At 44.1% G+C, this 14,538-nt stretch overlaps 1 protein-coding gene across 7 annotated transcripts; it reads right to left on the reverse strand.

The window, feature by feature from the left end:
* Positions 1 to 1,812: 1,812 nt before the first annotated feature.
* On the reverse strand, positions 1,813 to 13,870 carry AGT (angiotensinogen). 7 transcript variants are annotated; one of them, XM_068676818.1, is made up of 5 exons: positions 13,752 to 13,870; positions 9,483 to 10,301; positions 4,977 to 5,241; positions 4,564 to 4,708; positions 1,813 to 3,601 (listed from the first exon to the last, which is right to left on the reverse strand). In XM_068676818.1, the coding sequence occupies exons 2-5, from the start codon at positions 10,273 to 10,275 to the stop codon at positions 3,410 to 3,412; spliced, it is 1,395 nt and encodes a 464-aa protein (XP_068532919.1). In that variant the 5' UTR covers positions 10,276 to 10,301; positions 13,752 to 13,870; the 3' UTR covers positions 1,813 to 3,409. The 7 variants fall into 7 exon arrangements, with proteins under 7 accessions (XP_068532919.1, XP_068532920.1, XP_068532925.1 ...); XM_068676819.1 differs by having other exon boundaries at positions 9,483 to 10,298; positions 13,752 to 13,830; XM_068676824.1 differs by lacking the exon at positions 13,752 to 13,870 and adding an exon at positions 11,714 to 11,855.
* Between the last annotated feature and the right edge of the window lie 668 nt (positions 13,871 to 14,538).

The raw sequence follows: 14,538 nt of genomic DNA on the forward strand, positions 1-14,538 counted from the left end.
TTAGCTCTTGTTAGGGTTTCATAAAAACGTAATGTTTTTATGTTAAAGATCATTTTTTTTCCATGGACCTTGTTGATTAGAAGTGCTACATTTAAAAAAAAAAAAAAAAAGCCCCTAAAGTACTTTACACTTCAAAAATAATTTATAATATCAGCACCTAACTTTCTTGCTGTTACTTTCTGGCTACCTGCTTTCTTTCTAGGTAGAACTTAATTTGCTAAGCTAGAATGTATTCAGTGTTGGTGTAATTGTGATTCATCTTATATTGTATATTAGAATTCAGAGCTATATTTTGCCTAAATACATGCAGAATTTCTCAGACTTCACACCTAGCTACCTCAGAACAAGGTGCATCTTTATGTAGCAGGAAATCTAAAAGTTTTACCATGATTTTAAATGGTAGGAGGACTACCAGAGGGCTATCTGGAACCTAGAGTGACTTGCCTATTGAAACTTTATGTGAGGGATAGGTAAGTCTGGGATGAGTAGAAGGATTTGAGAATTTCAGCATAATTGTTAGCTATGCTCAGTGATAAGCCCTGTTGTTTTGATGACACGTTAAAGAGTCTGTTATCTTTCGTTTTCTTTCTCCAAATCTCCCATTTTAGATCACAATTTTAGGTGCTAGTTCACCAGACTGCTGATGAGCAGTTGACTGCAGCTGAGGGCTGGGTGAATGACACCTGGGATACCTGGAGCGTGTGTTACTGTGCCTCTGGCAGAGGAATGCAGTGGGAGACCATAAGTGTTTCCTACATCTCAGTGGGGTTTTTGCATCCGGATTCTGATGGGGCAAACAGAGGGCTGGACAATATGTGGCAATAAGAGAAAAGTTACCAAGAAATGGCAGACCTAGAAGCTGATGTGCTTTGGTGGTGGTTAGGATACAGTTATGTTATATACAATGTGAAAATTGCCAGGAGAAAGCATGTCCTAATATGTTTCAGTTTATAAAGAGAATGAGAGCCTTTTTAAATGGTTAGCCTGGCAACTTTCCTCAAGAGTCTGAAAGTCTGTCTTGAGTTCTTTTTGGCTTCTACATTGCTACCTGTACTCATGTTTCTGCAGCTGGAACTTGGGCATCAAGAAAACTGGTAACTACACGGGGAAAAAAAAATGTTTGTTAGGACTTCATTAGCTCTACAGAGTGAAGAATAAAATAAAATAAGCATTTTAGACATAAAATTGATGTCGGAAACAAGTCTCAACAGAATATATGCTGTTGGGGAAGCAAAGGGATTTAATTGTGGGTTGTTTTCTTCTTTTACCATTTGAATGGTACATACACATAGAGCTTATCCTTTTCATACTGTAATGCTCCAGAACTTTCCGCTTCTTGCTCTGTCCTGCTTAGTTCTAGTTCCCTATCATGTCCTTTCTTCCTCGCTCTGCTTTTCCAGGGTGGCAGGGGGCAGTATTTTGTTTTTCTCCATGTAACACTGACGAGCCTGTGGAATTCTCCAGCCATGTGTGGTCCTTACCTGTGAAGATTTGTTATTTTGTCCCAGAGCCTACTGGCAGCATGGCCAGGGGCCCCTTTTATTTGTCCTCCATCTCCATGGTAAAAATGGAAACTTTTGTGGTCTGAAATTCCATTTGTGGCTGATGCTACACACTGACTTCAAGGAATAAACGGAATAACTTTTAATATAGCTTATATAAGCACTTGGAAGCTGTCTCTTTCATGCTTACAGCTATACTGGTGGCTGTATTGTGTGATAATTGGCAACTTACTGTCTTATAAAACATAAATCTGACAGTACATTTCAAAAGCTGGAATGAGATCTGACTTAGACATAAACCCAAGTGAACTGTGGCAAAGCAATTTGGAGGTGGTTTTATTTGCAGTTTTCCTATTCTGCGTATTGATAGCTAATTGCTGCTGTATAAAATACAAGCACAGTATTCATGGGTTAGAGCATCTGGAATACATACATACAGTACAATATTCATGCATTTATCCAATTGCAGCATTTGTAATCCTAGTATTCTTAAGAAAGATATTCCTCAGTCTTTTCCATTAAGATAGAAGAAGGTCATCTACCTACATTATCAACAGCAAGGCACTGGCTTTGCTGGGTTTGGATTAGATAGAAATCCAGGCCACTGTGGATGATGGTGAGCTACTGTGCTCTGCAGAATACACCTGGCACCGTACCCCAAAGACGTTTGCAGTTACTGTCTGAATGCCATCAGCACCAGAGACAATCTAGAAATGTGAGGTCAAAGTCCGTGTTCCAGTGTAATCAAAGGAAAAGCTCGTGCAGGCTTTCCTTAGTACCAAAAATTCACTTCCAATTCCTCTCTTCCTCATTCACGTTCAGGAATCAAGACTAATAATTAATCTGCTCTTCCAGTTTTTCAAACCTTTATGACACTAAGAGTTGCACTGAACTGCTGAAGCCATTTTATTCACATGTATCAGCACAACAGCCATTATAATAGATCAGCGCCATTAATAGTGGGGGATTTTTTGGTTCTTAATTCTTTTAAGAACATATGGTTTGGATGTGTTAAGGTTTACAGATTTGGGCTCTAACCAGTAATGTTCTTTTTCACTACAAAGCTGTAATAAATGCCTCTCAGGTTAGAAGATATTCTAAGTAATGGAATTGTATTGGCATAGTAAGCCTTATTATTTTCTAAAAAAATCCAGAGATAATTCTGTCACATTATGAGAATTCATACATTGCAGTTCATTAATGCTACCAAACCACATTTTTAGCTTTTCCATGGAGTTAAGAAATAAACATACCCATCTGGGCTGCAGAAAGAAGAAACTTCCTATAAATGTGTTTTTGCTTCTAAGGCAAAATCTTGTCTCAGTGGGACAAGCAAAGCCTGCCCATGATGTTGGCAGCATTTTAAAGGAAAATAGTGCTGATCAAGCTAGAAATTTCTGTGCATAATTATAAAACTTTCTCTGTAAAAAGTGAAAGGGAATGTCTCTTGTGAAACTGACCAAAGTAAAAGTGACCTCTCAAGAACAGAAGAGTTTCCTTTTTCTACCTTTCTGTAGTAAATGCTGCTTGCGCTCATAATTTTTTTATTATTATTATTATTTTTAAGTCAGTGGCTTGCTGACTACTGTTTTGTACCCATTGTATTGAAAAGATTGCTGGGGCAGAAGGGAGACAAGATGGGAAGAAGGAAAGAAGAGAAGCTGGGAGAGGAGTGTGAGTCACCACCCCATGTGAAACAGATGACCGAAATTGGAATGTTGCAAATTTTTAGCTTTCAAAAAGCTGTATTTCAAACACTACCTGCTTCATCTCAAAGCTAACTAGAACACTCCACATGATCATAAAAATAGCTGATGAATAAGAAAAAGGTGATGGGAAATATGTATCGTTTTTTTCTTCTCCACACCTTCCCCCCTTCCCTCTGCCCCAGTTCTTGGTGCTTGCATTTAAACACTCTGCAGTGGGTTTGTTATTCTGCCAAGGAAAAGCATTGCCCTTGACTTCTCTTCAAAAACAGCTAAAAGGAATGGCTTGTTCAGTGTTACTTCGAGTGGTCCCGAATCTTCCTTCTGTGCTGTGGGGTCTTCTGGTGGATCTGCTTCATCGTTTGTCAGTTTGAAAAAGGCATTATTTATGATCTGTAAAGGAAAAGGTAAAAGTAATCGGAGTCATGATAGTGAGAGCTTAAGTAAATGAAAAAGCACATGAAGTAATCAGTTGAGTTAGATCAGCTGTAGCCAACCCAGGATAGACTCCATGGATGTTCAAATAAACCCTTGATGCACTTGTTCCATAACATGAAAAGACTCTACAGCAGCTTGTACACTTGGGCTGTATGAAATCCCAGTACCCATTATCCTGACAAAGCTTCAAACGCAGGACATCTTCCAAAAAGAAAAAAAGTCAAAGGCACTGAAATTACACTTTTAGAACATAATTTGCTGTCTTTTAATGGAAGATAGCCCTCCCCTTTAAGATCCCCTCTTTCTTTCCCTTGGGACCTGAATGGTTGAACCTGTCTTCAGGTGAGACAATGTGCCATGCTTGGTTCTGTTTTTGCAATTTCTGGGAGCAGTCCCACAATGGTCAAGGGAACAGCCCAATAACTGCCAGAGAAGCTGTGGATGCCCCGTCCCTGGAGATGTTCAAGGCCAGGTTGGATGGGGCCTTGGCCAACCTGATCTAGTGGGTGGTATCCCTGCCCATGGCTGATCTTTAAGGTCCCTTCCAACCCACGTTGTTCTATGATTCTGTGTACTGCAGCCTGTATCATTCAGTCTAGTTTTGTTGCTTTGAGTTGTTCAAGCTGTTGGTATGGAGGCTAATTTGTGTGCACAGAATCTAGTGTGCCCAGACCTCAAACCTGGTGCTTGTGTCGCATCCTCTGCTGTAATGATGAAATGTAAATGCTGTAGAGCAAACCTGTTCTGCTGTGAGATTAATTGAAAGAGGATTCAGTACCATTCAGTCATCTTGAACGTCTGCTGCTGATCAAGTATCCCTCATTGCTTGTACTGTTTTGTTTTAGGTCAAATTTTACAGTTAGACTAAAGCTGAACAGAAAGCATTTTTTGCTTAACACCAGTGATATATACCATACCTTCCTAACAGTTAGATTGGTGTCACTTATTTTACTGAGATCTGCCCCTTTCCCCAGCAATGCAGGCAGTTTCATATCTGCAAGAAGTTCCTGTAGATCAGAGCTGTCTTCTATTTTTAACTCTGGCAAAGTTAATTTAATATCTCTGAAAAAGATGGAGAGAGAGAGAGAGAGAGATGAGAGCATGTCCTCTGATATCAAAGCATGGTGTTTAGGTGGTCTTTGGGCAGCCAGTGGACATCTCTTCTACTAATACTGTGTCATCCCTGTGTTTCTGTGAATCTCTGCACTAGTTGTTACACCCTCCCTGACAGGATCCGACCCCTGCAGGAAAGCAGGGAGCAGTCAGGGCTGCACTGTGCACCCACTCCCACTGATTCCTATGGGAGGACACATGTGTGTCCAAGCTGTACCTTGGGGACAGATCCTGGAGCCAGGCCACAGACTGCAAAGGGAGCTTGGACTCTACTTTGTCCAGGTCGTTGCCATTGATGGGCTGCAGCAGCACCAGAAGAGCATTCTTGCTGACAGGGACTTCAATCACAGAAAAAGTCTCGCTGGCGTCAGTCTTGTACTTGAACGTCCCAGTTACCAACAGCATGGGGACCGAGATTGCTGTGTTCGAATCGACCCAGAACTCCTGAGGCTCTTTTAGCCGGGAGGCTTTCTTAGCTTTCACTGAAAAACAGACCAAGAAAGAAGTTGAATCTTCCCTTTCATCCTTCCTCCCCTCTGTCCCTTAACTGATATATTGTTTGTTTGAAAACAACACACTACATTAGATAAGGGCAGTATGTGTAAAATCACATTTAGCTACTGTAAAAATACGTATCCTCTCTTTAATATGCCTTCTGGTAGCATCAGGCAAAGGCAGTGCAGATTTACAGAACAGAGTCTGAAAAACCATCAGGACTGTGACCTGCTATGTTTCTACCAGCTATGTGACCAGGAAATGCCACAAATTTGGTAGAAATTTCTGCTTGCTCAGTTACCTGCTCCCTCCCAAGCTGCCAAGGTGGTTCCTGGGTGGCTGATGGGTCTGATGTGGAGGGTCTGGATTTCCTTGCCATCCTATGAGCAACTGTGATGACCACGTGCTAGGATTGCTTGTTTGGGACCATATCTGGCAGGGCCAGCTGCAGGAGTGCCCTCACACAGCTGGAGCTGGCTGCTGAGGCAGCCAGGGGGCTGGTGCAAGGGAAGGTGGTACAAGCTCACCCTGGGGTCTTACCTTTGGCCATCTTGAGAACCAAAGCAACGGGGAAAGTAGCAAACACAACACCAAAGGGTTGATTGAGCCTAGGAGGTCAAGAGGGACATACCTGAACACTTGCTAAACCTTGATGTAAATTTCTTACCCAGTTCACAAGTATGGGAAGCCTTGCTCTCACCTCCTGCTGCTTCTGTGCAGCTTTGCATTTCAACATGTTATCTGCTCATTGCCATAGATCAGTGCTGCTGCCCAGTTAGGCAGATAATCCTGTTGACATTAAAGAAACTACTGCCATCAGTGAGAAGGGCAAAGATCAGTAGTCTTGAAATTGCTGTTTTGTGGAAAGGGGAATTAGGAAAACAGATTTATACATTCTGGTAAAGAAAGGAATGCCTTCATTAAAGTAATATCAGTATAAAATAGGAGCTGGCATAGCTGTACTGCTAAATAGTCTATTCTCCAATAAATCCAGGGAAATGCTGGATCCTAATACATTTAGTATATAATAAGGTGTGCATAGGAACACTTGTCTCCTAAATAACCTTGTATGAAAAGCACATTTAGGCACTTCCACTTAGTGTAAATCCAACAAAAAGCAGCAGCGGGTAGGAGATGTGAAAGGTATAAGCAAAATAAAATAAAATAAAATAAAATAAAATAAAATAAAATAAAATAAAATAAAATAAAATAAAATAAATAAAGAGTTGTTCACTGTTTTTTCTTATCTCATAAGAATGAGGGATGGAAGCTGAAAGCAGAAAGGAGATACTTTGCTTGTGTAACCTGCAGAACTTACAGGACAGCAGATGTCAATAGGGTAACAGAATAAAACAAAAGGAAAAAAAAAAAAAAAAGCATTCAGAGAGTTAAATGTATCAAGCTGGGATAATAACTTTTTAAATAGTCTTGGGAAGGACATAAGAAATGTCACAGATAGAGGAAGCAGCGTCTAACTGCCTGCAAGGCAGCAGGTGAGGCAGTAGGCTCCTTACTGGTGGCTCCCATCATTTCTGTGAAGCAGCACTGCCCTCTGGCAGGGTGGACATGTGAGGGCACAGACCTTGGATTAGCTCCAGGCAGTTTTTATGTTCCTGTTAAGTAAAACGAGCTCCCATAAAGAGTTGACTCAAAGTGCCAGGAAGCTAATTGCCTCTGGAACATTAAACATGAATTTGGATGCAGAAAGTTTGCTATCTGAAGCAAGAGTGCTGCACGTCACAATTTAGTTGTATGCAGATTTGTTAAATGCTGCCAGTAGGGAGAAAAACAAAACAAATCTGATCTGGCAAATAAACCGGACTGTTTCTTCAGCAGTACCATTTAAATTATTTACTAATTTACAATAGTGCATTTGGATCTGATCACACAAAATTTCAAAGCTCTGGTATTGACTTTGGGGCTGAGTCTATTAATACTGGGACAGCCATGAACCACAGCAAATCAACCCCACTGGGTTTGCAATGGCTCCCCATGGCCATCTGCTGCTGAGGGTCTGGATGCCTCTGCCCTCAAACATGCAACTAGGTGTGTAATCCCCTGAAAAGGCTCCAAGAGAAGTTAGAAGTCTTGATATGACTATTCACATCTGGTTTTACAACAGTGTTGTTCTTAGGACATGGGAGAGACCTGTTCATAGAATCTTAGCATATCCTGAGCTGGAAGAGACCCTCGAGGATCACTGAGTCCAACTCCAGGCCCCACACAGGACCACCCAAAAATCAACTCATGTGTCTGAGACCATTGTCCAGACACTTCTTGAACTCCAGCACGCTCCGCGCCATGACCACTGCCCTGGGGACCTGTCCCAGTGCCCGACCACCTCTGGGTGCAGACCCTTTCCCTAACCCCCAGCCTGACCCTCCCCTGCCCCAGCTCCATGCCATTCCCTCGGGTCCTGTCGCTGTCCCCAGAGAGCAGAGCTCAGCGCCTGCCCCTCCGCTCCCCTTGTGAGGGAGCTGCAGGCCGCCATGAGGCCTCCCCGCAGCCTGCTCTGCTCGGGGCTGAGCAAACCAAGGGACCTCAGGGGCTCCTCAGGCATCATCCCCTCTAGGCCTTTCACCGTCTTTGTAGCCCTCCCTTGGGCACTCTCTGACAGTTTTATGTCCTTTTTATACTGTGGTGCCCCAAACTGCACACAGTGCTCATGGTGAAGCCACACCAGCACAGAGCAGAGCAGGACAATCACTTCCCTCAACCAGCCTGGCAATGCCATACCTGATGCACCCCAGGGTACAGCTGGCCCTTCGGGCTGCCAGGGCACACCATTGATTTATGTTCAACTTGCTTTTGACCAGAACCTCCAGATCCCTTTCTGTGGGGCTGCTCTCCAGCCTCTCATCCCCCAGTATGGGTTGCTCCATCCCAGGTGCAGAATCCAGCATTTGTTCCTGTTAAACTTCGTATTGTTAGTAATTGTCCAGCTCTCAAGCTTGTCAAGACTTCTCTTCAAGGCCTCTCCACCCCCAACAAAGTCAACAGCTCCTCACAATTTAGTATCATCTGTGAACGTACTCAAAACACCTTCTAGTCCTACATCCAAGTCATTTATGAAAACCTTGAAGAGAACTGGCCCTAAAATAGAGCCCAGCAGAACCTCATAAGTGACTGGCCACCAGCCTGATGTAACCTCATTTACTATAACTCTCTGAGTCCAAACCATCAGCCAATTGCTCACCCATTGCATTATGTTTTTGTCTAGCTGAATGCTGGACATTTTGTTTAGAAAGATACTATGAGAAACCGTATTGAATGGTTCACTGAAATCCAAAAAGATTACATTGACTGGCTTCCCTTGGTCAACTAGATAAGTGACCTTGTCATAAAATGAAATTAAGTGTGATAAGCAGGACCTTTGCCTTGTGAACCAACGTTGCCTATGACCAATGACTGCATTATGGAGTATCTTCTGACAGCACCCACGAGAAGCAAAGAAAACTGGAAATCCAGTTTGCAAGTGGGAAGATAAAGGCACAAAAGCATTTAATGCACATCTGAGCTCCACCCTTTATCAGTAGAAACCCATTTAGAAACTTAAATCTCACTGCAAATTTATTGAAATACAGTCACCAGTATACAAACTGCCCTAAGGTGTGCCATCTCCGGTATTACATTCAGGCACTAGGATGCTGAAAAGCAAGTACACTCTGGTGTACTGGTTCTGGTGCAGTAGTATTTCTGGGAACAACCCTAGGTAATTAAAGGATTGCTTTACTTCCAGTTTCCACTCTTCCAGACTGGAAGAGTCTGGAAACTCTTCCAGTTTCACTAACTGGTAGCTTACTTTCTGACCTAGGAATTGCCTCCAGACTATGGAAAAGTATTGCTTATGCTTGCTTTAAATCTACATCCTGATGATTTTTGCCAGAAACCCCTCATGACTTTTAGTTCTTTTGTGGTAAGAAATCAAGTATGGTACTCTATTATTCATCTCACCACACCTTTCCTAACCCATAGTTTCCTGGTCAAGGAAACTTTCCCTGGGGCCATCTCCCTCCACCTCCTCTCCATTGCCCTTGCTGGCTTGTGGCTGAGTGAGGGGAGGCAGCATGCAGGCAGGACCCTGGGAATGGGACACTGCATGGGGCTGTGCTCCAGGTTCTCATCTGAGCTGTTCCCCCTTGCTGTTTGACCTTGCCTCCTTCCCAGGAGCAGGGCTGCTACCTGTCCACCCAGCCTGCCTCCACCACAAGTGCTTGCTCACCCTTACCTGCCAAGCGGACATCCACTGCAAACAGCAGATCGGTGGATGGGTCAAGGTCTGTCAGTAAGCATTTGCTTCGGCCCTCGCTTTTGGCCTCCACAAAGGTGTTTATTTGCTTTGTTGCCTCACTTGGGTTTGTAAAGTCCACAGCTCGGGTGTAGAAAGCATCAGCTGAGGGGAACAAATCATGCACGAACTGTTCAGATAAGGGTATGCCAGGGGCAGTGAAGAGGCAGAGTGTCTTGGAAAAGAGCAGCTCCTCATCCCTGTTTTTGATGAGGCTTTCAATAGTCCTCAGGCTTGCAAGAACCTTGTGCCCATCCACCCTAGAGGTGCAGTCAGGATCTCCAGAGGGGGGAACAAATCCCAGCAAACCCTGCAAATCAGCGGCCGTCTGGTTGGATGCACCCAGGTAGAAAGACACCAAGGAGCCATAGAGACTGGTTGGGGACAGGAGGACATTTTGGCCTCGATGTGCTTCCCTCAGCTCACTGTAAAACCGCACACCCAGGACATACACAAAGTCCTTCAGGTAGCTCAGTTTCTGCCTCCCACGGCCACTCAGGTTCGGGGTGTCCAGCTTGACTTTGTCCTTCAGGTCATCTTCATAAGCAGGTGTGGTTTGGGACTCGATGGAGGCAGGGACAAATGTTTTCCTTCCCTCTTGGGCCAGGTTTTCCATATCCTCACAGGTACTCTTGTTGAAAGAAAACAAACTGAAAGGATGGACATAGACCCGGTCACAAGCCACCACAGTGAGGCAGAGGAGCAAGCAGAGAAGGTCTGCTGTGAGGTTCATGTTGGAAACCACTTCCACAGTGTCTGCTGAAAGAAAAAGTGGAGAGGAAGGAAGACCGATCAGCCTGTTGTAAATACTGTTTCTTGTATTCATATGGTGAGGTGCTCATACTGCATTGGAGTTACAAGGACAGTAATTGCTATGTGTAGTGCCAGTTGGGCTGCCTGCTCCCTGAAAAGGACGGGATGAAATGGCCAACAGTTTCATGGCAGCAGGTGGGGATGTGCCAAGCATGGATTTGACTGCATTACCAACTGTGATATCCTGAAGATTGAGCGCTGGAAGCAACATGGTAGTGCTGTGCAATGAGTTAGGCTTGCGAGCTAGACTGTGCTAGTTCTGGCAAAACATTATAATAATGCAGCTATATTGCTCCCGGGACCTAGTCAGAGCTATCTCTGCAAATTGCTGCACTAAATCTTGCTGACACATGGACGAGTTAAGCGATTTGCCTGCTGTTACAGGGGAAGTGGGTTTGGAAACCAGGTCTCTTAAGGTCCCACTGCTGAACTCTCCTACTTTGTATGTCTAGTCAGCATAATATCTGGCACTAACGAAGCATTTTGTGTTTCCATAGCCCAGTGCAAACATTCTTTCTAGCTTCTAGGCAAACACACTCAGGGCTCCCTTACAAAAATGTGCTAACACGGAAACCAAGAGCTTATTTTCATAGCACCTTCATTATTTGAATACAGAGTTAGAAGGGATAAACTCTGGTTTTCTCTTCTGTGCGAACCGTTCTCCTGTGGTAAAAGACCTCCTGCTGCTCTTGTTTTTCTTGACTAGAAATAGAGAAATTTCTTGAACATTGATATTGCCAGTGTTTCGGAACAAAGGACCTGGTGCATATGGGAATGCAAAAGGCATAGACACACATACATGCATGTACTTATGAACATCCACATGTATACGCAAACACACTGACAAACTGTGTTTATAATTCTCACTTTTCCTGTATCCAGTTTTTGATAACTAATAGCTCTGTTGTGCCTTCCTTGGATTTGTAATCTACATCTTTGGATTTGCATATCTGAAATCCAAATGAGTCAGAAATTACACTTCTGTATGAATAATGCTTATCATTTGCCAAAAATGCTGTTAATCAGAGCTGTATTTTTACACTAATAGCTGTATCTTGTTAGTTGCAACTCTGTTCACCCTTTTTATCTGCCTCACAGCAGCCACTGCTGGCAGCAAGCTCCCCAGCCCCACTGGTGCCCAAAACTTGCTTCTCCCCTCAGCCACCATGCCGACCTTCATGGGCAGAAAGAGCAAGAAGAGAGTCCTCACTGCTAACACTTACACCAGGCCCGGTCAGTGGTGAAGCAAACGTGATTTAGTTCCCTAAAGAAGTCAGCTCAGAGCCTTTCAGAAAAGCAGGAAAACTTGAGCTGAAAAATTGGCATTCAGAGCAGATCCATTGAGTGTGCTTACTAGCCTCTGTCCGTGCCGGTGTCCCCCCGTGGATGATGTCTCCTCTGGGGCAGGCTCCTTGTGGCGCCTTCTTGCTTCGGGAGCTGTACGTGGTGATGTTTGGGGCATTTATGCCTTTCCCAGAGGAGGGGCCTTTCTAAAAGTCTCCAGTGGCATTGCACAAAGCTACTTTACATCACGGGCTGGGAGGCCAAAAAAAGTGAGTTCAGACCAGATAGGGCCTGATAAAACTGGAGCATGATTTATCACTGGGTGCACAGAAAACTCCAGAGATCAATACACAACCTTTAACCTGACCCAGAGCATTTGTGCAGCCTGCAGTTACACATTTACTGGGATGGACACAGGTACTTCATTATGCAGGAGAACTGATTATAGGACCTGAAAATAACTCTTCTCATTTTGTGCTGGACTCGAGGAAATGCAGGTTTCCTTGTGCCTGCATTTGGTGCACAGTCAGACCAGATTTTTTCCTGTTGGGTAAGTTGCCTTTAAGCTCTGACTTGTGGCTTGTGTACCCATCAGTGGGTGGCATGTCAATTTTTACCATTTTTTACCCTCTTGACCTGTCCAGAAGATCAAGAGTTTGCTTGTTTTACTCTTCAAAGCAAAATGTGGTGGAGAAGATGAAAACTAGATGGATTAGGTCACCAATCCGGCTGACAGAGAATTCACCCCTTCTACTCTCAACTTCCCAAGTCCTATTTAGAACGAGCAGTGGGATTCAAAGATCTTTCTGCTGCTTTTGGAGTGGTCCTTCAGCTTTGGCATGCCCCTTCTTCCTCTTTAAGCAAACAAATAACCAGTTAAACCGGGGATGATGCAGTTGATCTGTGCTGTGGTGCCCAGTTACATGGGGGCTTCAAGGAGTGAGCCAGGAGCCAAGGCAGAACAATGTTGTGGGTGCACCTGGGCTGTTGGAGCTGGCGGAGCTGAGGGTGCTGGTAGAGACAGTCAAGCCCTGCCGGGATGAGCACACTGACAGAGGGATGGAAATATATCTCTGCAGCACTGCTTTTCATTTGAACAATTTGACTACTTTAGCTGTAATGAGTCCTGCGCATAGGCCCGTACGACATGCTATCATGTAATGAGGCCCAAGCAAACAGCTTGAAATATTTAAGGTGTTTTCTCCTCTTGCTGCTGGAGCATCTCAATTTGAGAAGCATCTGGCAGCAGAACAATCCCTGAGCATCTGCACCATCTCCAGACGGCTATGAAATGCATGGAGCCTGGCCATGGATCCAGGCAATAGGAGAAGCAGGCACTCTGTGGCTCCTGCAGTGCACCGTGGTCTCCTCTTGATGTCTGCAGGCACGAGCCCCAAATCTCTGGCCACAGGGGATGCTGCCCTATGGAAGAGTGGGGGCAGGAGGCAGCTGAGCAGAAACTCCCACTGGCAGTAGAGCCTTTGATTTCACTCCTTGTTTATGCCCCAGTTCAAAGCTCAGACAAACCTCACCTAATTATGCTCATTCAATTAATATTTCCCTACTAAGATGCATTATGCACTAGAGTATTTCTTAGACCTTTGTCATTTATCTTTTCAGTTTCTAATAAAGGAGGAGATTTTGAGCTATGAAGAACATACACTGCCACACCTGGGAACATATTTTGCCCTATTATGACTTAATTACACTCAGTTTTACATTCTACTTCTGAGCCATTTTAAGGTAGAGTGCACAAGCGTTATTCCAATTACTATATGTGGACTTTTTTTTTTTTTTTTCTGTTGGGTTGCCATGGTTTTAGGAATGAACATATGCTTGAGGATAGATCTAGACTTCAGCAAAAGGAGAATCTCTATCGTGCTTTTCAGCTGTGGTGTCCGCAGATTTTTTTCCCCAAAGAGAGCTGTGCCAGAAAAATTGCACTGGGAAAAAAATAGGTGAAAAACTTTCCAACAGCTAGGAAATCAAGAAAGTAAAAGCAAGATCCTTCCCAAAAGCATTGCCTGTACAAAGAAAGCCCAAGGCCTGCACCCATTGCCTAACAAATCTCATTTTGCAATTGCCACAATAAAGGTATAAATAAACACAGACCTCTCAAAGCCTCTGTCCAAGGAAGAGGTTCCCGTCCTTTTGCTCCACTCCTCCTGATCTCAGGAGAGGACTCCTGTCTCCCTTTTATACCCACCCTTACATAAGCTGGCCTGAGCTCCCTCCCCCCCTGTGCTGCCCTCATTTCTCTTCAAAACCTGCCTCTGTTTTTCCTGTTTGTTATTCATGGTCACAGCTGCCTTCTCCAGACACGGAGAACAGAAAACCCTCTCCCGCTGGTACTGTGGTCCCTGCTCCACGTGCAGCCTTGCTTCTCACCCATCTTGTGGCATTGAAATGAAATCCCATTGCCAGCCAGCCTTTCTCTTCTGCTATGCAAGTCAGGAAGCAATGTGCCACCCCATGAAAACTTCTGGGTGGTGTTGCTGCCCCTGCTTCCTTATGTAAATGCTGGCAATTCTGCTTTGGAAATTTTAACCCTAGTAGGGGAACACTGATCTTAAAACCAAGAGTGAATAATTAGGTGTTGAATAGAAAAACACGTTTTTTTCCAAGCTCAAATTTCAATTGATTGGCAAGCCAGCCATACTAGAAGGATGTCTCCCTGTCTCCTGTGAGGTTAGGATGGGATTTATGGAGAAAGAAGTCACCATGAATAGATGATAATGGGTTGTGCTGCTCACAGACTTGGCCCACAGGCAGTGCTGAGATCTTTGTAGAGATCTTTGTAGGTGGAGCTTGCACTTCTGACCTCTGCAGACTGTAAATCTGTATTGGGTTAACTCAGACAGCCCGCACATAGTTATGTGTCATTTGGTACTAAATTTGA

The sequence above is a fragment of the Anas acuta genome, chromosome 3 (assembly GCF_963932015.1).
Source record: "Anas acuta chromosome 3, bAnaAcu1.1, whole genome shotgun sequence".
In the NCBI taxonomy this organism is placed as follows: domain Eukaryota; kingdom Metazoa; phylum Chordata; class Aves; order Anseriformes; family Anatidae; genus Anas; species Anas acuta.